Raw genomic sequence first — 23,058 nt, forward strand, 5'->3', positions numbered from 1 at the left:
AATAAATCAAATAAGCCCAGCAATGACACCGAGAGCATCTTGATGCTGTCTGTTATTTTGGCAATTGTCAGTGGAATTCCCCTTACAGGAAAATCCTGTGAATGTATTGTCTGTCTCATATGTAATTTTAAAACCAAACTTAGTAATTCTGTTGCTGAGATAACATTTTCTAATTTGTATGGGTTTGGAGTAGTCTCTAGGAGGCTTCTTTGGAACCCTCTGGACCTCCTCCTTGGGCAATTCCCTAGGATTTTCTGTAAGAATTATCTCTAGGTAACATCATAACATTGAGGATATTCAGAAGAGCTAAGGAAGGCCACTTCTGAGAGCATGAATCATCTGTGACACTGAGTTGACACAACATTAAATGACACAACATTTCTCATATAAGTTCTAAAATCACATGAAAAGAACTCTTCCTATGTTTGCCCATCCCGTGGTAATTAGCACATGAATATTTTCCATTTTTAGTCTTTGAAAAAAATACTTTTATAGTAGTTAAAACAAGTGCATATTTTTCCAGCATCCTCCCCAGTATGATTGCTGTTCTTAAATATTTGTGCACACATTTGTATGTACATTTATTGTGCCTGTTAGTTCAGTTTTGTAGAACAAACGGAGAAAATGAAAATAGAGATTTTTAACCACAACAAGATTGGTTGTCTTTTAGCTCTGCACACACAGGCTTCATCTTGGAATGTCCCCAAAACGATGTGGTGATGGCAGCAAAGTCATCCATACTGGTTGAAATTACATTGGACTTCTCCTTTCTTTTTGTCCACTGTAGGTGTTCTCTGCCTGCCAGACAGCTTGAACCTTCACAAAGACCAGCAAAGGTCAAACAAGCCCGGGGAAGTGCAGATGTTCAGCCAGTCAGAGCTGAGGACCATCGAGCAGTCTTTACTTGCTACACGTGTGGGGAGCATCGCTGAACTCAGTAAGTACAAGTTTGTTGATAAAGTTTGGGTTTCTTTCCTAGGAGTAAAGCAAAGCCGCTTGCATTGCCTGGTGTGCAGAGGAGACGTGAGGGGGCATGTGTCATGTTAAAGGAGACTTTGTGTCAGATCTAGCCATGTTTATGCTCCATGGCCAGTTTCAAAGCTGAAGCTGTAGGAGGAGAGAAGTCTCATGCAGTCTTATAGGAGTGCCTATGACTTGTTTGCATACACTGCTCTCATTTTTAAAGGTGGAAGATGTTTTATTTCATCTTCCCTATGTTGCATTTGAGAGCATCTCACAGCTTGGCCAGGCTTGCAAATGTCTGTCATACTGGGGTCCTGTCTCATTTTACTGGGATGCCTATTTTGAGATGGGCAGGCAAAAAGCTGAAGGTTGCAGTAAGTGAAGGAAATACTATAAGGAATTTAAAGCAGAGCTGGTTTGACCTGTGTTACAAAGGGTCCTTCACCCTGTCTTTCCTTCTCCAGTTTCAGCAGAGGTAAGAGCCACAACTCAAACCTGCACCAGAGGAATTTGTACCTGCAAAATAAATTATTTGCTGTTAATCAAAACACTTTTTGAGAAATGTGAGAATCTATGATATCTGTCAAAATCAGAAAGCTTTTGTTTCAGCACAAATAAATTGTAGGAGGCAAATGCCATGTGAATCCTCGTGTGACATGGAGATTAAATTACCAGAAGTGTCTTTTAATTTTTTTTTCCTATTAATATAGAAGCCTTCTAATTACCTTTAATGTATAGTTAGAGGTATGAAGCTATGGGTGGGAAATACTGTCAAGTATTTTTTTTCCTGAAGTCTGTTAGGAAATTTTTGGGAGAAATTGAAAAGACTTGAATCTACGAAGGTACAGACTGCCTGGCTTCCTGTTGTTCTTACTACTGAATTCTGTGTTACCAATATCATAAAGAACTTGTATAGGTATCCCATGTTCATTTTCCTGGCCTTTTCTGTAGCTCCATCATACCATCTGGGCGCAGTTTACGTGCTGTTCATGAGTCCTCTGGCTGTATCATGGGTGTTTGTCTGCCAGCCACAATATAGATTTGTTTTTAGCTTGCTAATTTTTCTCTGCTCTGGTGAAACATCAACAAGCCAAGAGCACTTGCATGCCTTAGCGTGAAGTGTTGCTCTGTCTCTGGAATCAGGTGTTTGGTGTTATTCAAATTAAGTAATTTATGCTTATTTATTTCACACACATGAAACACACAACAGTACTGTCTGTATGCCAACTAAATTATGCATGATAAGCTCTCTTTCTTAAAAGTACATATGGTTGTGTTTTAATAAATAAGTAGTCCGTGGATATTTCAGAGTTGTTTTTTTTTCATTCTGGATTTTTTTGAAGTTCTGTAGGCAACCCAAAAAGCTAGACTCCTTAATTACATTCATCCCATCTTCCCCGCTTTTATATTTGACTTCCAGTAATCTGTCATCTCTAAATAGTCCTGCCTTAGATTCAAATGCTTCGTTGATAAGGTTTGCTTTCTGTATGTCTGTTGGCTGCAAATATGGGCAAAACACTCTTCAGGGTGGCCAGCTCGAAGAAAATACTGCATCAGTGGGAGTGAGATGCAGCTGTCAGAGAGGTTGGCACCTCCCGCATGCTGGTAGCCCTCCAGAAGCCCTCTGGACAACCATCGAGGGTACCTCCCCAGCCGCTGCAAGCAGATGCATGTCAGGGAAGAAGCAGTAGGAGGAGTGGTAATTGGCAAAGCTTGCAAGGCTTGGTGCTCAGCTGGGTAGAAGTCTTGGCTGTGGAGCAGTGCTGGTGTGGAGTTCAAAACTGAGTTGTGAAATGTGGAGGCAGGCGCATCATGTCGGTGGGCAAAAACCCATGAATTTGGGGAGAATAATGAAGTGAGGGGTGGGGGGTACAAGGGGGTTTGCTCTTTGTGCAGTGCTTTTCTGTCTGTCTCTGGCATCAGCAGAGGCTATGGCCTGGAGGTTACAGCAAAGCCTCTGCCATGGAGGGAGGCTGGGGAACTGCAGCGTGGGGGCAGAAACACTGAGCAATGGGGAGAGGCCAGGGGGGAACACCTGGGGATCAGATGGTGTTGGCGGAGAGGGTGTGGGTGAACGAGGATTTATCATTGCCCCAGTGGTGTGAGGAGGATGGAGAGCTTTAGAAGCGGTGTTGTGGAGAGGAAAGGGCGTATGGCAAGCTCTGGCATGGAGAAAGTGGGACATGAGGGAAGGGTTAGGTACGTAAAAACCCTTGCTCTTCTGAAGATGACTAAAGGCAGTGAGGGAGACTCTCTGGATAGGAGCAAATTAAGAGGATAGCACTGTGAAGAGGAGGAGGAGGAGACGACAGTCAGGAGTGAGTGGTGAGGACAGAAGCTTGGCATGATGGACCAACAGAGCGGGCAGTCCCTGGGCATGTCTGCAATGTCCTAACAGCTTGCAATATCCCAGGAGCAAGGACTTCATTTCTGTTCTCTTTAAAAGAGCACAGAAAACACGAGCAAAGAGTGGTCTTGCAATAAAGCAATTTAATTTCATCTCAAAAAAAAAAGAGGGGGGAAATAAAAGGCAATTCTAATTGAATGAGATTTCCTGTAGTTTATCAACATTAATAATTAAAGTATTGCAAGTACACAGAATAGAATTAACTGGAAATAGAAACAGAACAGAAAAATCTAGAATTAACAAACGCCTGCATGCGGGGGAAAGGCTTCCCCTGCTCTCGGTTCTGCCCAGCATCCTTGCACGCAGCGGCATGGCCAGCTGCTGAGCTGCTGGAGGTTTGGAGACTGGGAAATCAAATCTTCCCCCTGAAAAGTGACAGCTGGCAAACAGGGTCTGTTTACTACCCAGCACCTGTAGTCCAGCTCAAATCTTCTTAATTTCTTCACAGTCTGTCCCAGGTGGAAAATAGATTCACAAGGTGAAAAACCTTGTATCTTGTGGTTCCTTCACCTACATGTGACAGCCCTCATTTGTCTGCTCCCTTTGTTTTTTCATGTATGCTGTCAGTGTATTAGAAAAAAACTGTTTATGTGAGCTGTGCCTCCCTGGGGGGTGACAGAGGTGAGAGAAAATTGAGGAAAGGTGGGGTGGTGGACATGACCATAGAGGGGAGGGCAGCACCCTCTGGGAATGCTGCAGAGGAGGTTGACCCAGGCTGCCATTGAGAGGTCCTCATGGCCAGGCAGGTGTGACCTGACTTGTGGATGCTGCTCTGGTCCCCCCCAAACCCTGTTTGCCTGGTGCTTCTGCTCCCATCTCCTGGGCTTTGCAGGCAGCTACTGGTCGCTGGGACAGCCCTGCCCTGCCCGGCGGCAGTGGGGCGAGGGAGCGCTCCTGGCCCTGGGGTGCTCTCCTGAAAATAGGAAGATGAGGTGATGTTGCTGACTTAATGGAAAAATCAAAGGAAGGTTTCGTCTCCAAGACTTAGTAGGATAATATAAATAGAGACCTAATTCTGCAACGCAATTACAGAGGTAATGCGTGATTCCAAGGAAAAGGCTTGAAAAATTTACGTGAAACCTTATTCATTAAAATAGAATGAACATGGCACAAAGTTAAGGAATGACAATAAATCTGGCCTATGTTATATTGGCATTTAGTATTCAGGAATTGTAATTGCCTACTACAGTGTGTTTTAAAATAATGTAATTTCATTTGAAATGCTAATTATATAGAGAACACTGGGAAGAACTGAAGCACGGCAAAAATAATAGGATTTTAAACAGTAGACTGACAGTATTTCAGTGTTTAATCTTAAAGAAAATATTTCACAAGACTTATTATTTTCAAATTTTTTTCCAGTTTTTCCTAAAGTTTCCTTTGTTTCCAGACCAGAACTAGAGGGAACGGGGAATAGATCTGCTTGTGATTTTTTTCAGAAAGTTTTGGGGATTCTTCTAGATTTCTAGTTCTTCTCCTTTATTTCCCACCCCTTCAGATGGGGAAAAATAAGTAGACTGAATAGAAAAAGAGAAGAATATTTGGAAGAGCTTTGGCAGTTGAGGGATCCCATGATACTGCATTTAGACCTTTGAATAGTTTTCCTGACTTCTTTATATGCATATTTGCAATCCACAGACATTTATGTTATATTTAATTGCATAACACTCCAATACATGTCTTCATCACCCATCTAAAAATATTGCTACCAGCTTGGAGACCAGATGCAGAAGGGATCAGGCTTACAGCTGACGGTCACTGGTGTTTTGCTAGAGGACCCTCTTTCTTTTGCATGTGCACGTAGGTGGTGACAAGGAAGAGCAGAGCCTTAGGGTGCACTGGACACCAATCCTGGCACCAAGAAATATTCCTCCCTCACTGCCTTGGAGCGAAGAGCATAAGGTGTTAGTGTATGGCCGAGCTGGGACAGCCACCTTATGCTGAGGTACATGCGTAGGGGTGCAGAAAGGTTGTGTCTCTTGAGCTGCACAGAGAGATAAATTGTAGCTTAGGATGTCATCCAAACTGTGTCTTCACACATGTCTTCAGGTTAGAGCAGAAAATTATTTGGGGCTTGCTTTGGGTCCAAAGATGGCCAATCCACTATGGCTTTCCTGGGTGAGAAATTTGCCACCCAGTCTTGTGCAAACCACAGTGACCAGTGGTTGATGGGATTACTCTTGAGTGTTAACTGCAACAAGTAGGCATTTTTATTTTAAACTAGGATAATCTGCAGGTGTGACTAAACACTGCTGGTCTCGGGGCTTTTTAGCGTTTGAATGGTGTTTGAGCAGCTCACAAATGTGATGTTCAGGCCTGTATTTCCTCCATGTCACCACTCAGGTCTCAGCAAGGTTTTCTTTTTTGCCACTGGGCAAATGCCACCCTTCCCTGTCATCCTCTCTTTGCCTCCAAAATAACAGCCTCCCAGTAGATCTTGGCATACTTTTAGGGGTGAAAGGAAGGGCCACTGCTCAAGTGTAAGTAGGAATGTGATTGCATACAGCTGCTATACTGTTTTTCATTTCTCCTCACTATCCCAGCTGAGATGATGATGAAAGTCAGCATCCCCTCCCTTGCCTTTTCATCTAATCTCAATCTTCTGCAACCAACAGGAAGGAGCACTGCAGGAGCCACACAAATTGATTCATGCCCTTTAAATAAGAGGTTAAACCTAGGCTTAGAAGCAAATGCCAGTGTAAAGCTGATTGCTGGAAGGGTGGCATCTGAAGGAGGGTTGTTCGAAGTGCTCTATTTACTGCCAGAACAAAAGTCCTGTTTGTCAGATATTTTTCTCAGACTAAGCAGCAGCATAGAGAACGGCTATAGCTTATTCCCTGTGAATGGTTTGGTTCATGCGGTGCAGTGCTGAGCCAAGCAGAGGTACTAGCCGAAACCTGCAATTCAGATGGTAGTGCTCCCTTCCGCGTAGGGTTTGGCCATAGACTGGCAGCCCGTGTGGCTGCTTTCCAGATGTTTTTGAGGGCCTTCTGCTAGGTTATTGCAGAAGATCTCTATGTCCTTGCCCTCCCACCGCTTTTCTGGGCCTCTTGTTTGCACTTTTTCCTTGGTGTGATCCACACAGCATCTGCTCCATGTGTAAAAGTTAAAAAGAGAAGTTGTTGAGGTGCCCCTTCACCCCCTAGCAGAGAACATGAGACAGGTTAATGTAGTGCTTCAATGCTAGGTAGTTTTTTGCCTCCATTAAGTGGTAGCTGGCTGCAGTCTCCCCTGGCTGCTGCTCCATTCCCCTTGTGGTCCCCTCTGAGTGATGGATCTGACTCTCCATTTGCTGTCCACATCTGTGCACAAGAAGGGTTATGGGTTAATTAACAGCCCCCCTGCTTTCCTTCCCTTCCCCCTGAGATACCCACTATCATACACCATAAAGCAGTACATTTATTTGTCAGTGGAAACAAAGCGGAAGGGAAGATAATTTGAAAATACCAGTCTTCTACACCCTGCTAAGGTTTTATCTTCCCTTTCTCTGCCCTGCTCACCAGGGGTGTGGATTTCTGTCTTAGGTTACACTGACTGAACAGAGGCAGCTACAGAACAGACCCAACACCTGCCTGGGTCTCCATCTGCTGTCAGCACTCCTTTGGAGGCTCCCCCCATGGATGAGACTCAGCCCCCTTCACCTTCCTGGGGGCTGAACCGAGGTCTGTCCCTGCACAGGTGGTTTTGTTCCTCCAGGGTTTCTACCTCATGCGTTTAAGCTCACTCAGGTTTGATGGTTAGAGAGCAAAAGGCATTGCTTTGGTGGGTAGGGGGATGCTGGAGCTCCAACCCTCCACCACCCTTCCCTGACACACCAATGTATCAGCTCAGGACTCCCCTACCTACATCACCCTTGGTGGTGTGGACTCCTACTCACCCATGAATTCCTGTGTATCTCAGCATGCTCAAGATTAAAACAGCATTTTCCTTTCCTTAGGTTTGCAGTCCTCCCTATCCCTGCTGTGTGGAGCACAGGCAAACTGTCAGGCCTGGGTGAGTGCTCTTCAGCTGGCCTGCTCAGCAGTGGGGGGCTCTTAAATTCAGAGTTGAGGACACGGGTCTGTGTCAGGCCAAAGAAAATCCAGGAATGGTGGTCCATAAGGCAGTGGTGGTCCACAGAGTGAAGGCTGTGCATTAGGTCAGCAGATGAATAGCTCATCTGAGTCAAAGCTTGTTTTGTTTGGAGTTGACGTGGTTTAAGAGGAATCAAACACAAACATCATGCTTGCCACATTAGATTGGAGATTTTGAAGGTAATAGTGTTGTTATAATAGGTATGTGAACTTGAGAAGGTTTAATTATTATTGTGGCTTTTTTATGGGATGTATCCAATCCCTAATTTCTCAGTCTTCAAAGGCTTTGCAAACACTAAATCGCACACAAACACTTTTTATGTAATATAAATACAAACTTCTTGTGATGGTGGGATAAGTGGAGATAAAAGGTTAAACGATCTGTGGGAGGCCACAGGGAAGCCACTGTCAGGAAATGGGCTGCTCGTATCCCAATCCTGTTTCTTGGTGCTGAATTCAAAGTTTGGGATCACAGCTCTCTTCATTTGATCTTCTGTGGGAGAGATGAATGGCTGTAAGGAGAAGAAAACGTTGCCTGGGGTAGCAAACTCACATAGGGACATGAAGTGGGCAAGTGGAGATGGCAGAGATGAGGAGGTTTCTGCAGGGTGAGCTCGATGGTGAATCTGTTACACGTGGGATGCTCCACTGACTGTGGGTTATGGCACTCCAAGCGCACCCACAGCCTAAGGCAGCTGGCTCTTGAATCTGGAATATACTGTGTGCCAAGAATAGCATAGCTTTATGTTTGAAGAAACTTTTTGGTAAGAACATATGCACAGTGAAATACATACTAAACACTTTCTAGTGTGCACTCACCCTTGCTTTCTGCACGGTCCTTTCCTGGTATAGATGGGTTGTCTTGAGTTAGCGATAGAAAGACCTCCAGTAAATCATTTGATGAAAGGTTTTGCTTGAGCAGTTTTTGCTCAGCTGACTTCTGAAACATAGAGATTGATGCAATACCAGAGGCAGAGAAAACCTGGAGGAACAGCACTGCTGAAATCAAGAGTGTAGGGGTGGCTTGGGCGGCTGACTGAACGGATGGCTGGAGGCAGTCTGCCATGGTACAGGAGACAGTTCAACTACTCGTAGGGTAGTTGTGATGTTCATCTGCATTCATGCGTTTACAGGCATATGCCGGGGTGAGTAGTAGCAATGCATCACTTTGGTGCAGAAACTAGAGGCAACAGGGAGGTAGAAAGGGAGAGAGACTTACCTATGGTATGAGGAGGATGCAGGATGACCATGGCTACCAGGTAACAGTCTGATTGCATAGAATATGGTTTATTATCCGAGTTATAGTTCATGTTTTCAATACAGTCTCCCTGGAGCTGGTTGTGAGCAAAACCATAGATCCAAGAATTCTATACTGAGGTATGAAATGAATCTAGGTCAAGAAAGTGAGTTTTGCACCTGGCTCACATGCTTGTAAGGGGGCAAACTTTGAAAACTACTGGCCATGACATGAAGGTGGTATCTGGAGTGCAGCTCCCTGACCGATACTCCCCTTTTTGTGGTCTTGACAGGACACAGGAGGACATTAAGGGCTCTGAAGGACAGATACAACTCCAGTCTATAGCCCCTCTTTGCAGGAGAAAATGTTCACCCAGGTAATACAGCAAAGCAGTAACACTGCTGCTGTCAACATGCCCCACCACAGGGCGTGATTCCCAAGAGCAGGCTACACACATTAGAGTCATGGACAGCTAGAAGGATGATCAGAGCAGCAGCCTCAAACTGATGGGTGCTGACTGCAGAATGCTGTTGTGCTAGAAGCATGACCTGCTGCTGCTTTGCATGGTGCCCTGACAGGGCATCACATGAGAATAGGTATGCAGTGGAGACAGATCCTCCTCTCTCCCTGGGCTTTGAAGGAAAGACACAGGCCAAGAACTGTGTGGCTTGTTTTCAGTGCGTAAAATTTTGTCGTTAAGTTGTTCTTGCAGTTTTAGGATGTGTTTTTGGAATTAGAAAAACCTCAAGGTAGGTGTCATAGGGAGTGGCTGTGGAAGGATCGGTCCAGCATCATTCACCTCTGGGTCATGGTTGTGCAAACACACACCCAGCTGGATGTTTTAGGGGGTGGAAGTTTATTCCTCTGAAAGCAGCAAGCCTGCTCTTAAGCAGGCATATTTGCAAGATCACGTCCATTATGACAGACTATAAAATCCTTCAGAAAGCTCCTCAGAAGTGGGCATTGGGCATCTATCATTTCCTCTTTCTTCCTTCTCTTTTTGATTTTTTTCTTTTTTTTTTTTTTTTTTTCCTCCTCCTCCTCTGTTGGAAAAATTGGAAATGGATGTGTTATTTTTTAAACTCTGGGCTCTAAAATACTAAGAGCAGTGATAATAGCTTTTACTGAAGCCAAACACTGGGGAAAAAAGTGCTTAGCTAGTCACTGTGGAGAGGGCTGGAGCAGTCCAGTTGTGTGCTGTATGTTGTGAATATACCACCCCGCTGCAGACTGGAGCAGCTTAACTTTCCCTGTCACATCACATCTTTGGCTTGAAGTCAGTGAAGCTGTTCCTTAAATATTCAGTATTGCCTTAAACCAGGCCTGTGTCACAACATGCACATTACATAATATTTCCAGTCTTTAAATCAAATGTATGTGGACTTTGCATCCATAAACTGTGCTGAACTGACAGCAGCAGTGATGGGCGAGTCCTGCTTTAGCTGTGGAAGGGATGAAATACTGGCAGCTACAGCAGCAGCTGTCTGCACGCAGCGCTGCGGTGATGGGTTTGCGGGCCCTTGGCTAGGTGTGCAAGGCACAGTGTTTCTGCTCCGGGCTGACCGGCCCCAGCATGGAGCTGTGTTGCTGGAGCTCTTCCCCATCCTGACCCAGGACTGCAACAGTGCCAGCCTCAGGCTTGCCACCTCCTTTGCTGCCTTCTAGGAGCCTTCCCTCCAGTTGTGGCTTCACTGTTTTGGCAACAAAAATATCCTCAAATATCCCCCCACCTTGCTGTTCATTTTTGGTGTGTGTGTGTCTACCCTGCATAACGAGATGTCTTCCTCTCCCTGGCTTTGCCAGCAGAGCAGTTTGTGCGTTGGCTCACTTGGCTTATGTTGTGTAAATTGTGAAAGTGTTTATTTGGTTTAAATTAAAAATAAAATAAAATTGGCAACGTTTTTTGTCAGACAGATCGGCTCCCCCAGTCTGTTCCTTGGATGGGTTGCAGGTGGTGGTACAGGGGTGAGAATGACTGCAGGGGACGGTGAGGCAGGGATCCTCGCCGAGCCCCTTGTGTCATGACACCACAGCCCTTGGTAGCCACATCCCTGGAGTTACAAGTTTGACTCAGCTGCTGGGATTATTTTTTTTTTATGGGTTTTTTTGGAAGTGATGCACTCAGGAATTTATTGGTCTTCCAGACGCACTCAGTTAATATATCTGAGACGTGATTTCAGGGCCAAAAAAGAAGCAGAAGAGCCAGCAATGGTGTGAGCAGGTAACCTCCCCTTGCAGAGCATTGCTGTAGCTGAACATGGCTCTGAAGAGCAGAGACAGCTAACACAAAGGGATGAAGGGGGCTTTCCACTAGATACTTGGCCACAAGTTCAAGATTGCCCTTGGTGTTCAGATATACTGTGGCTTTTACAGCTGGTAAGGGGAGCAAATATAGATTGGTCTTCCAGATGAGACTTGAGTTGGCTGGCTGCTGGAGACCAGACCAGTGAGTCCCATCATGGAGATGGTTTCATGACCATGGGCTTGGAGTGCCCTGGCCAATATCAAAGAGAATTTCAACTCTTGGTATCTTCTTTGGAAGAAAATGGAGAAGCAAAAGCATCTTTAGCAAGGAAAGCAGTGCTAGGTTTATGGTTGGACTTGATGATCTTAAAGGTCTTTTCCAGCCAAAATGATTCTACAATTCTGTGAAGAAGTGGCAGAACATGGTAGGGATTGAAACAACACACTTGCATCTTGAACCAGATGTTGTACAACGCTCCATTTTACAGAGTATGCATAAGTACTACTATACAGCGTGTGTGTGCGGCTGTCAACTCCATCGTCCCTTTTTGGCACTGATCCTGGTGCACAGATATACCAAGGCACAGTCTCTGCCCTGAAGAATTTGCACCATAACTGGATGTGGCTGGAGGAGGAAAAGGGCACCAGGGCGTGCACTGGCTTGTCTGAGGTTACGCTGTGGAATAAAATAGAGACCAGCAATTCCTGTCCTACCTCCATTGTTCTGCCTGTTGGGTCCCAGGGTGATAATAGCTTTTTATGCTTACTTACTGTCCTCTGTGAAGCTTGATGCTTTATAGGTATTGATTATTTAAGCCTTGAGTTGTCTCTGACAGAGGAATGTTATAATAATTGCTAATATAGAAATTATTTTAAAGGTAACCAGAGATAATATAGCAAAGGCAAAAGCAAGATCTAAGCCAATCAGTTTTTGGTATAATGTAATTAAATGAGGCTTAAACATAAAAAGCATTAATTCAGCTTTAATAGCATGACTTGGTTTGGGTTTCTTAAGAAGCAGTTGAGGAAATACAGAATAAAATGGTGAGCTCCTGGTCGTACTGAAACGGGTAGGAGATTTGCCATTGATTTAATTGAGGCTCGAGTTCCTCCAGCCTTGCATCAGCAGCAGTGCTGAGCTGCCCGCCCTGCCTACGTCATTCTTGCTGCTGCTTTCCCTCCTTACTTACCCTGCAACTTCCTCTGGTGCTGGATGTGTCATCAAAGTTGCATGGCCCCAGTGCTCGGGGAGGAATGGGGATGAAGTAATGCTGCTGCCTGAATCTGGGCCTAAATTGCATCCTGATTTTTAGTCATCGTTTGGTACAGAAGTCAGAGGCGTTCTCTGGTGCCTGCTGTCTCAGTCCTCTGAAATAAGAATAGTCATGTGCTTAACTTTAACCACATGCTTTAGTGCTGTAGTGGTTTGGGTCTGAAAAGGCTGAATTTAGTGTAAGTCCTTTTTCTCTGCTTTTGCTGTTATTAGTTAAGCTGGATGTTGGAGCCAGCACTTCTAGGCAATTTTTTTGCCAATTCAGAGAAGAAAGGAATTTACTTTTGCTATCAGCAAGGTTACTAGCAGTTAAATTGGCCCATGCTAGACTTGGCAGTGCATGTCTGCTGTGACAGAGGGAGCTGAGTGAAGGGTGTCCCAAACTTTCCTCCTGCTTCTGGTTGCCTGCAGATAATTTTGTGCAGGACTGAAGAGTCATCTCAGAGGCACATGTGTTTCTGCTGTGGACCTGATCCTGCAGGCTTTCTGCCTGCACAGCTTCTCTCGGAATTTCTGAGCATGCAGGGCTGCAAGATGGGTTCTGTCGTGATAATTTCCTGGCAGAGGGAAAAGGCAGAAACTATTTTTAAATGAAAGCTTTGAATCAGAGGAATATTGCAGAGTGCAGCAAAAAATTGTGTCAAAACCCTGAAATCACGGACTCGGCAGTTTTCTCATGCCAGTGGTTTTCTTCTCTTCATGGTTTTAAGGCTGTGTTTTTGGAGAACTGGGCTTGAGCATTTTTCAGTGAGACGTTTCTCTTCTCCCTGGTGCACATTATTGCAGCAGCAGCAGCATTTTCTGTGCAAGTCAGGCTGGAGAGAGGTGATGTGCTGTGGTGTGTTCACAGGGGTGGGACTTTGCAAAAAAACCCCCTGTGCTCTGCCTTGCACACAGTCAAAGTTTGCCCAGGAGTTCAGTATCCAGCCTTTTTTTCCCCCCGAGATTTGGTTTTATATTCCTACCTTGGTGTACATTTCCAACTTTTTCTTCCAAGTTTCAGTGCCCAATGGTCTCTTGGGAAAAACAAATAAGAGAAAACATATGACTTCTTCTTAACACTGGAAAATTATGTCCTCTTTTCCCCATCACTCACATTTGTATAGCTTAAGAGTGACCCAAAGGGCTCTTGCTCAGATTTTCATTTAAAATAAACCATCTGATTTGATCCGAGATCATTATTTGCCCCCAAAGCACTCTCAGCATGACTTGAGCATGTGAAAGCAAGCGGTTTATAACCACAATTGTTTCCTTGCCTTTGATGGAGTGGTCACTAGTCAACAAACGTAAAATTCACTGCCTTGGAGGGAGATGCTTTAGTTAATTAGTTACAATCAGTTCTGTGCTAAGAAACTCACTGCTGCTTGCCCATATATTTGCCTGCTAGTCTCATTTGCTGGCTTTACTGGTCCTGGTCTGCATATTGAGGCTGGTTTCCCATGCCTGCCCTGCACCCAGAACCACACTGGCACAGGGGAGACAATGAGCTTGTTTCTCTTGGGCCATTTTCTGTGCTCTGAAAACCTCAGGGACTGGATGAGCCTGTTTCACAGGTTTTGCTCTTCTACTAACATAAGTTTTCCAGGCCCAGCCTGGGCTTAAAAATTGCAATTTTGGTTGCACATTTCTGATACTGTCTTTTAGCAAATTTCCCCCCCCACCTTTTTTCCTCGCCCTCGTGTCCCTTCTCACACTCCTGCAGTGCTCTGTGTGTTACCCGATGCCTCCCTCCTCCTGTTGTGCCCTACCCAGGAGCATGCAGCTTCTGGTGCCACTCTGCATCGTCCCCACTGGTCATTCTTGGTACTGTGGGGTTTTGGCAGCCTCCAAGGGCTGCCTGTAGGTAGCTGTGACCCCAGCCCGTGACGTACTGGCTCTTCTGGTGGTGCTGAGGTGGGCCAGCTGGACGCTACCTACATGCTGTATTTGCAGAAACACGTCTCCTGCGTGCCTTCGGGAGATTGTCCACAGCCCAGGTATGTCACACCACGCTGTGTAAACAGCCAGGCAAAGTCTGATGTGGCAAAGAGCAGTGCACAGGATCCTGTCTTACTCTTTACTGTTTGCATATGTGAGGTTAAATGGAACACCAACCTGACACGCCTTTTGGTTTGAAAAATTTGGGGAGAGGCAGCCGAAAAGCCTGACATTCACCCAGCTTTTGCTTTTTCCCAGGTGACCTGGTGTCTCGAGCGATGCACCACCTCCAGCCCCTCAACGCCAAGCAGCATGGGAACGGGACGCCGATGCACCAGAAGCAGGGATCGCTCTACTGGGAGCCGGAGGCTCTGTACACCCTCTGCTACTTCATGCACTGCCCACAGATGGAGTGGGAAAACCCCAACGTGGAACCGTCAAAAGTCACACTGCAGACCGAGAGGTAAGAGCCACTGCGCAGCACTTAATGTCGTGGCAAAGACGTTTTGTTAATAAATCAGCCTGGCTAGCTAATTGCTAATTACAGCTTGCGCGTGAGAGTCTGCGGAGCAGTCTGGTTTGGTTTAGGATCACCTCTTTGAAATCCATTTCTCTTGCTGAAGCACTGCGTGGCTGACCCAGTATATATCAAAAGTGACACCCAGTGGCTACATACAGCAAATTGGTTCCAGATGTGCGCTCTGGAGAGATTTCCTTTTCCTTTCGTTGTTGCTCAGCTATTCTGTGTTTTGGAAAAGAAAATGAGAACTTCTATTTCTGGCCTAGCAGGTTTGGGTTTAAATGTGGGTTTTTTTACGCATTAATAGGGCTCGACAGCTGTGATTGGGCAAGTGGAAAATGAATAGAGTAGTGTGTGGAGAGGAGAGGTTGTTAAAGATGCTGGGCTCCAGCCATGCCGAGTACCCAGGCACAGGAGAAACCTCAGGGCTGTCCTGGCCAGGGACATGGCAGGCTCTGGATGTGCTGCTGTTGTCCCTGCCCTGGAGGTGGCCAGTGGAGGGGAGGCACACCTGACTGAGTCTGCTGTAAGTGAGAAGGAGATGCCACTGAAGCTGGTGATGAGGTTACAAAGTGCCGGCAGGCAGTCAGGCAGGGTGCCCAGTGTGGGGCAGCTCTGCACCCAGGCACTGCAGAAAGCAACTGGGATAGCTTGCTGGCCAAGAAAATAAAGCCATCTCCCATCAAAAGCCCAGAAAACCCTCCAGTAACACAAGCCTCCAGTTGTGTGCTGGGTCACACTCTGCTATTTCTCAGCTGTGCTACTCACCAGCCCTAAACTAGGCTTCCCCAGTATGGAGATCAGGGGAGAGGCTGGTGCTTGGAAAAGGCTGGGTATTCATTTTTAGATGGGTATCATGGTGGTGCAAATGCAAGCTGCTTTTTCATGTGGGCTTCATATTTACATTCCAGTGTATATATCACTCTACATGTGTGAGCCAAACTCTGATCGGCACGTGTGCTCCAAGAGCTGCACATATAGGGGCTTGGTTATTGTTTCAGTATGAGGTCTGCATCTCAAAAGCAGCATTTATTTGAGAATCTCATTGTATGTATAATCAAAAATGGTATATAATATGATATCTTCATTGAAATACTTTTATATTGATTCACAGAATAGCATACAAGATGAAACTCTGGCATTATTGATGTTACTGGGAATTTTGCCATTTGCCTGGGATGGCATTTTGTTTCTTTTCAAGTTTGGGTCGGTTTGTGAGCATATTTGTCACTTTTTGCTCTATTGTTTCCAAAGTATGAAAAAAAACCAAAACCCACAAACAAAACAGAAGGGAAGTTACAATAATTGAGAATTTTCTCAATTAAAAAAAATATTTTTAATCTCATGATTTCTCATCCTTCTGTTATTGCAGAAGGCTTAACTTGTGTCCAAGAGTGGTTGGTATGCACAAAAAATAACCAAAAATTAGAAAATACCCTCACCTGAACTGTCATCCCCATCTGTGGGAGTAATACCAGTGGGAATATAAAGGTGAATAATGCTGAGGCTCCGATTTCATAAGATTTCTACAGACTTCCCTGTGGAAAGTGAAAAGGGCAGGAATATTTGAAAAATTGCTTTTAGCATTTGCTTTAACAGGTTTTGCTTTCTCTGAGGTGGCCTTAATACATGTTCCCTTCGTTAGAGCACTTGAAATGCTGATTATTTAAAGTGATTGTTCTTCTCTGCTTTATTTTGAATACTTTGTCTGGCAAGATGTCTTCCTTTGGCAGGCTGGTTTAACAGCTGCGGTGTGCGGTTAGGGCCAGAGCAAGTACTCAGTGTTATTGCCAAGAGCTTGTGGTCACTTTTGGACGGAGCAGATACTCCTTCTGTTGCCTAATCAAACATGCGTTAGGACTTAGCGCTGGAGTGGGAGCGGTGCAGGGTTAAGCATGAGCCTGGATATTTCCGTGGGGTTGTGCTCTGGAGCTTCATCAGCTGGACACAACCGTCCTGTGCTGCCTGGAGAAGAGATCAGCGAAGCTGACTTCTCCTGAGCGCTCTGAGGAGCCTTCCTATTTCCCATCCTTTTTTTACACGCAAGCACGCTTTGTGGTCCATGACTTATTTCTGGTGGTTTCAGTTTCCATGATGGTTTTTTGTGCATTGGGGGGAGTGGGTTTTTAAAATATGATATTTTTATATGTAGAATATTTGCAAGCTTTGTGCTGTGTCTGCGTGCTGTATTCCCTCTCTTCTTCTCCAGCTGTGGCAATTGCTTTTATGTTGAAGGAGCTCACAAGGAAGCAGGGAGGTCCAGGTATCTTCCCCCATCCTTGGCCTCTCTGTGTCCCTGGTGGTACAGAGAAGCCAGGACTGCGTGGATCTGGCCGTGGCACTATTCCCATGAAACCGGGGTTGTCCTTGGCTCACATGAAGCCAACTTGGCTACCATCTTGGTCCCCTCCTCCCTGAGCACGCATGCCCAGGTTGTAGAGGGTTGTGGGATGCAGCCAGAGAGCTCCTCCGGCACTTGCAGGACTCGGTGACCCCTTGAGAGCTGCTCCCGTTCTCCTCACCTGTCCCCATCCCACCTGGATTTCAGCTCTGAACTGGGTTGAATTAGGGAGCTGCAAAGGTTCTGCATGTGGTTCTGCTGAGGCTGGATACAGGAGGGAAGCTGGTACGGTGGCGGTCCTGCCTGGCTTAGCACTTTCACTTAGCACAGAAAGCGGTATTCCCTTCAAAGTCTTGGGGGACATGTAAAATGGATGTTTACCTTTGACTAAATCTGGAGTTTCATTTCTAGGGAGTATTTTCTAGGGAGTGTTTCTCTGTGTTTGCCCTTTGTGAAGGTAAAAAAAATGAGAATGTGGTGCGTTTTTAATAGTGTTTGTCTTTACAAAATGTAAAAGGGGGAAGTGGTTATACAGCAAAGCTCTTGCGGGGGAAGATGCTTTCATGGGAAGGGGAAGAGGTGGAAAGGGGCCAAGATAGCTCAGAAAACCTGGAAGAGATTCCCCACTTCCTAAATGCCAACAAACCCAACCATAAGATGGATGTGTTACCCCCTCCCACCCCAAATTCATATTCTTCTTTCAATCTGGTCACTTTGGAAGAAACCCTCTGATTTTTTTTGTCTGTGTTGACAGCAGCACAAGCCAGTCCTGCTGGGTTAGGTTATCTAATGGCCCCGGGTACCATGTAGACAGCTATTTTGACAGGGATAGAGGTACAGGAAGGGGTGTGGACCTGTTTGTGGGGATGTAGACAGCTATTTTGGCAGGCATGGAGGTATGAGGAGGGGTGGTGTGGACCTTCTTCTTGGGGTCCCCCTTCCCTAATGCATCCAGCTAGGATGTGATAGTGACATTTGTCTTGTGCCAGGTGTTGCCTGCAATGTCAGTGCCCCTCCAGTGCCTCCACCTGCAGGCAGCTGCAGATTGTTTAGGTTTGTTCATTCTTTTGCTTTCCCAGGAGTTAAATAAAGAAGACATTGTAGACCACTGTTACCACGATTTCTTTCTTGTTTGCTGCTTCTGGTTTAATAAAAGGATCTGTCCCGTGGTTCTGTTTTGCTTCTCAGCCTCTATACCACTTCCAAAATTATCGCAAGTAATTTCTTAATCACCGGAAAGCACAGAATCTGTAGTTGCAGATTTGTATGATGGTTTTTTCCTTAAGTGGTTCCTTACCCGCTTTTATCCACAGCTGTATTGACAAAGTCCTCATTACTTCCTAACTCTCCATGTTCCCCATTAACAACTCATTGAGAAGCAGCAGCTCAGCAGCGCAGCCGGTCCAGAACCACCCATTAATTCTGCTCACAGGCAGCAAAGTTCCTTCTCCAGCCTTTCCTCTGCCACTCCACCTTGGAGAGGAGCATTAACTCGCTGTAGCACCTGGCAGCCTTTAGCTTTTCCCCTTGAGTTGATGGATATGTGTCTGGTTTTAACCTTCTTTTCACTTTTCCTTCACTACTTTTCCCTGTATGCAGAGAAATCCCTCAGGAAACTCCCATGGGCTATTGCTTACTTTTTATTTTTCTGCCTGCATTGCAGGTGTGCGTGGATGCACACACAAAATTACACATGCCCCACACATGCACACATGTGTAACTTGTAGCCTGCAGTTGTTTGTGATTAATGGGAAGAGTTGGGGTTGTCATCTGAATTTTGCTTCATGCTTTGGATAGTTATTATTATATTAGTCATATATTAATTATTCAGTGTACTTGGCTAATTAATAGGATACAGCCCCCTAAATGAGAGGAGCGCTCCACTGCTATAAAATAACTGGAGCTCTTTCAAAGCACCTTCGTAACTGGTACAGCCATGTCTGTAGTACAGCTTATACTTGTGGAACAATTTCGGCAAGAAGGTAACTAGGGAAATGTGTCCCTGATTTAAATTACATGATACAAACTCCCCAGGTAGGGCGGTTGCCAGCAAAGGCCAGCAGAGAGTGCAGGGCATGTTGGGGAATACTGATGAAGAGCAGGTAAAGTGCTCGCACTGGGAATGTGGAAGTCCTGCTATGGAACCTGAATGAACCTTGCAATGTGTATCTGAAGAAGGGTTTAGAATTGCTTGATGTGCTGGCATGGCATATTCCCTTATAACCCCATATATTTTTATCCCCTGTTTAATTGAAAACTTCACAAAGTAAACCATGGCCTTGCTGAACTCAACCATCAGGGTTGATTTGACTGGGAACCACTGAAAAGGAATGCCAGATCCATCCTTACGTAAATCTTCTGTATTTGCATCCTAAATATCAAACTTCCTACTTAAAAATCCCTTCAGGAATGTATCGGCAGCTGCCGGCAGTGTATGAGGTTGCACATGTTACAAGAAATAGTTCAAGCACTATTCGTTGCTCGGCTGTCAGACAATATATCCTTGCTGGGCTGGAAATGTATTCTACATCTAATTTATCAAGCTGGGCTTAAGCTGTCCTTGGGATGGCTATAGGATTTTTTTTAAATAGAGAAAATTACGTGCAGCCCTGTGAGAACAGCGCGTTACCCGGGTTGTTCTGCGCCGCGCTCCCAACGCTGGCATCTCTCCAGGGTTTTACACCGCAGCCAGTTGTGTCAAATTTGATGTCAGAACTGCTTGTGAAATATTTCCTCGTTGTGGTTGCTGGCCAAGTCATCACTTTGACTGGGTTGCATTTTGAGTCTCTGCCATTAATGTTTTTATGAAGGAGAGGCAATGGAGATGGTGCATTCGAACACTGATGCGAGTTCAAAAACTGTACTTGCAGATACCCTTGTCTGGGCTCTGGGGCACCAAGGTCTTCATACATGAAAGCCTGAGGGTAAACCCTCCCTCTGCCTAGATGGGTCACACTGAGGCTTTTGAGAGCAAGGAGAACTGATCCTTTGGCCTGAACAAAATGCAGAACTGGCTTTTTCAGAGACTGGTTACTTGGGTCACCCTTAGCTAGGCTTCTGGGGTGGCGGAGGAGTTGCCAAGTGTGGGACAGCACGTGGACTCACGTGGTGCATCAGTCAGTGCTGCTGGGTCCCTGGACAGGAGCAGGGCTGACAGCCTTCTGGAGGCATCAGAAAGTATTTCCTTGCTCTGAAGACAGGTAGCTTATGGTGTAAATATAAAATATGAGTTTTGCAGGCTTGAAACCCATCTGAAATGTACACTAAATGTTGGAAAAAACATGCTTTTCTATCCTCCAATAATGCTAAAAATGGACTAGCATTATATATATGGTTTTGTATGTTCTAAATGAAGACTGTCAGAACTGAGAATGCTTTTTAATTCGTACACTGGGCTTTTCTTTAAAAACCACCCATGAAACATAAACGTAAAACCAAATAAATGAAAAGATCTTTTTATAATGTTAAAGTTGCTGACTCATATCTGCAAGCAGAAACATCTCCCTACCTTTGTCTAGATAGGCTTTTCCTTGCAAAATTGCAGCCTCTGCTTCTCAGAAGCACCGTTAACTCTAAAATTGCAAAAACAATCATTGAAACAGCAGTGACTTGTGTGGAGCGCTTTGGCTGCCATTGCCACACAGGTTTGCAGTCACCACTCCTTGGCTGGAGTGCGTGAAGAAACTCAACACCTACCACAACAGCATCCTCCTTGGTAGCTAAAGGATCCTGCAAACAGAAATCATCCAAAGCAATTGCAATAATTGAACCACACAGAAGGTGTTTAAGTTAAAGCAAAGTCAGGTCTGAACAGCTGTGTACACTTCACAGCTGGTGAAGCTAAGGGAGAGACTGCATGAGGCAGCTGTGGAAATTCACATCCAAATAGGATTAGCCCTCAGGAATTTCTCCATTCCCATCACGATGCAGAACATCAAGCCAGTCCTCTCCAAAGCAGTTGATTTTAATACTTACAATGAGTGTGTGGTGGGGCAAGGGATGGGGTTCTGAAGAGCAGTGTGAAGTGCCCCTGGAAATAGAGTGGCTGCTGTCCTGTACTTGAACAAACAATTTTTTTCTTTGAGCGCTGTGGTTATTTGGGAAAATGTCTCATGTGTGCTTGATGAGCTCCTGGACCTGGAGTGTGCTGCGGGCTCTGCTGTGAACAAGGGGCTGGTAGCCTGTCCAGGGTTCTTGAGCCATAGCGGTGCAGGAGTGGTGAGCCTGGGTGAGGAGCATTTGAAGGTGATGAGCGTGCCATTACAAAGGCGGTTTAAGTCTGCACAGCAGAAAAGGTGACAGACGAGAATCCCTTGTTTGGGACTGATTGCCTGGCAAAAATTATTAGGGAGTCACCTGCCTGCGGGGAGCTCAGGAGGAGTCACCCTGATAGTGGGAGGAGAGAGTGAGACAGGACACTGCTTTCCTGGCAGGGCAATCCTGCAAGGGAGACGGAGTGACTGGGGAGAGGAAGAACTGTTGAACTTGCTGGAAAATCCAGAAGAGGGTGGGTGTGTGTGGCAGCCCTACTCTTGAAGGACTGGGCAGCAAGGTGGACCACAAAGTCAGTCAGTGGTCAGCAGGGAGTCTGTGCCCTGTGAAGGTGTTAGGGACAGGGAAAAACCACAGTGAGGGTTTATTGGGAGCTGGCATTTGTAGGAGTGCTGGCCCTAGTGCTTTCCAGCTCCAACATTGCAGCAGGCTGTGTCCAAAAAGGAGCTTCATCAGTCTCCTCACAGATCCACGCCAAAAGAATGCAGCATCCTATTGGGTTTTACAGTGCACATTTCTCATGCTCATCCATCTGACACTTCCTCCTGTTTACATACAGACATACTTGCCATTGATGATAACAAACAACAACAACAACAATAATAATAATAATGAAAAAGCTTGAGCTATTTCATATGCATGATGGGACCTTTAATATCTCCTGTGCCAGCAAGTTGATGAAGAGAAATGGTGAGCAGCTGTGGACTGCTTCATGGATCTCAGGAGGAGTGTAGATTTTGGGCAAAAGGTGGCTTGATTGGAGAGGGTTATGCCTTACATTTAGGTCCCCTCCCATAACATTTGCTTTCCTGATGAGTCTTTTGTAATTCAGAGTGCCCCAGAGACTTCAGCCTCGCAAAAAATGGGATAGACTCAATGTCTCATCGGGCATGGAGGTGTCGTTGGCCCCACTCTGGAGGGCAGCGTGCCAAGGAGAGGCGTGGATGGGTGCTGGCAGGGAGCTACCACATCTGAGGGTGATGTGGAGAAGGACATTTGATATCTGGGATAGGAGAGGAAGGTGAGGAAGGCAAGTGATTGTCCCTCGTGACAGGGTACCAACTGGTATCAAACGTCTGCAAGGCACAGGAGCTTTCAGGTCCCAGAGCCATCCCGAAATAGCGGTGAGAGGGGTATGGGGCAGCTGGAGGAAAAGAGGAGGGATGCTATGTGGAGGGAGGAACCAGAGATGTGAGGCTCTGATAATTCCTTTTTCTGTTTAAGTAGGGACACAGGGAGGGCATGCTCACAGAGCAGCCTGCTGTCCCCTTGCCAAGAACTGGGGGACAGAAGGCTCTGGCCCTCTGGGATCTGCTTTTTGTTGGCTTCCCCCATCCCTCCCCCACCTCCCAGCTCTTTTGCGTGGGATGGAGTTTGCTCTGTGCAGGGACCTCTCCCTGCATCCCCATCTGGCACATTTTTCTACTTAGATGACAGTTCAGGAAAATACAAGCCTGTGCTGAAATCCATCCTTTGGATGTCCCTATTTGGGACATTGCTTAAGCTCACACTTAACTTTGAACCACAGTGCATTAAAGAGGACAGGAGGATGTGGTTAATGTTAAGCACAGGTACAAGGATGGGCTGGAGGAGGAGATGAGAGTGCTCGCTGACCCGCGCCCCTGTAAGGTGCTTCTGCAGCAATCGAGTTGCTCCTGTTGTTCTACATCATTCAGGCAGAGTCAGGCCCAGCACGTTTCTATCGTGTTTAGATTAATTTAATCAAGGTATGCACTTCCAAAACACATAACTAGGTGACTTACCTGCTAGATGTCTTCTCTGGAACACAGAAGGACCAAACTCTCCTGGTT

The 23,058-nt window shown here is 45.8% G+C and overlaps 1 protein-coding gene across 1 annotated transcript in view; it reads left to right on the top strand.

Annotated features, from left to right (window-relative positions):
• The first annotated feature begins 795 nt into the window (after positions 1-795).
• The window catches only part of ABTB3 (ankyrin repeat and BTB domain containing 3), a 77,409-nt gene continuing 55,146 nt past the window's right edge, over positions 796-23,058 (top strand). Inside the window, exons 1-2 of the mRNA XM_010174328.2 lie at positions 796-937; positions 14,373-14,577. Coding sequence (XP_010172630.2) covers positions 862-937; positions 14,373-14,577 — 281 coding nt within the window. The 5' untranslated portion in view covers positions 796-861. The remainder of the gene's footprint in view (positions 938-14,372; positions 14,578-23,058) is intronic.

This window comes from Antrostomus carolinensis, unplaced genomic scaffold, assembly GCF_000700745.2.
Source record: "Antrostomus carolinensis isolate BGI_N321 unplaced genomic scaffold, ASM70074v2 scaffold5698, whole genome shotgun sequence".
In the NCBI taxonomy this organism is placed as follows: domain Eukaryota; kingdom Metazoa; phylum Chordata; class Aves; order Caprimulgiformes; family Caprimulgidae; genus Antrostomus; species Antrostomus carolinensis.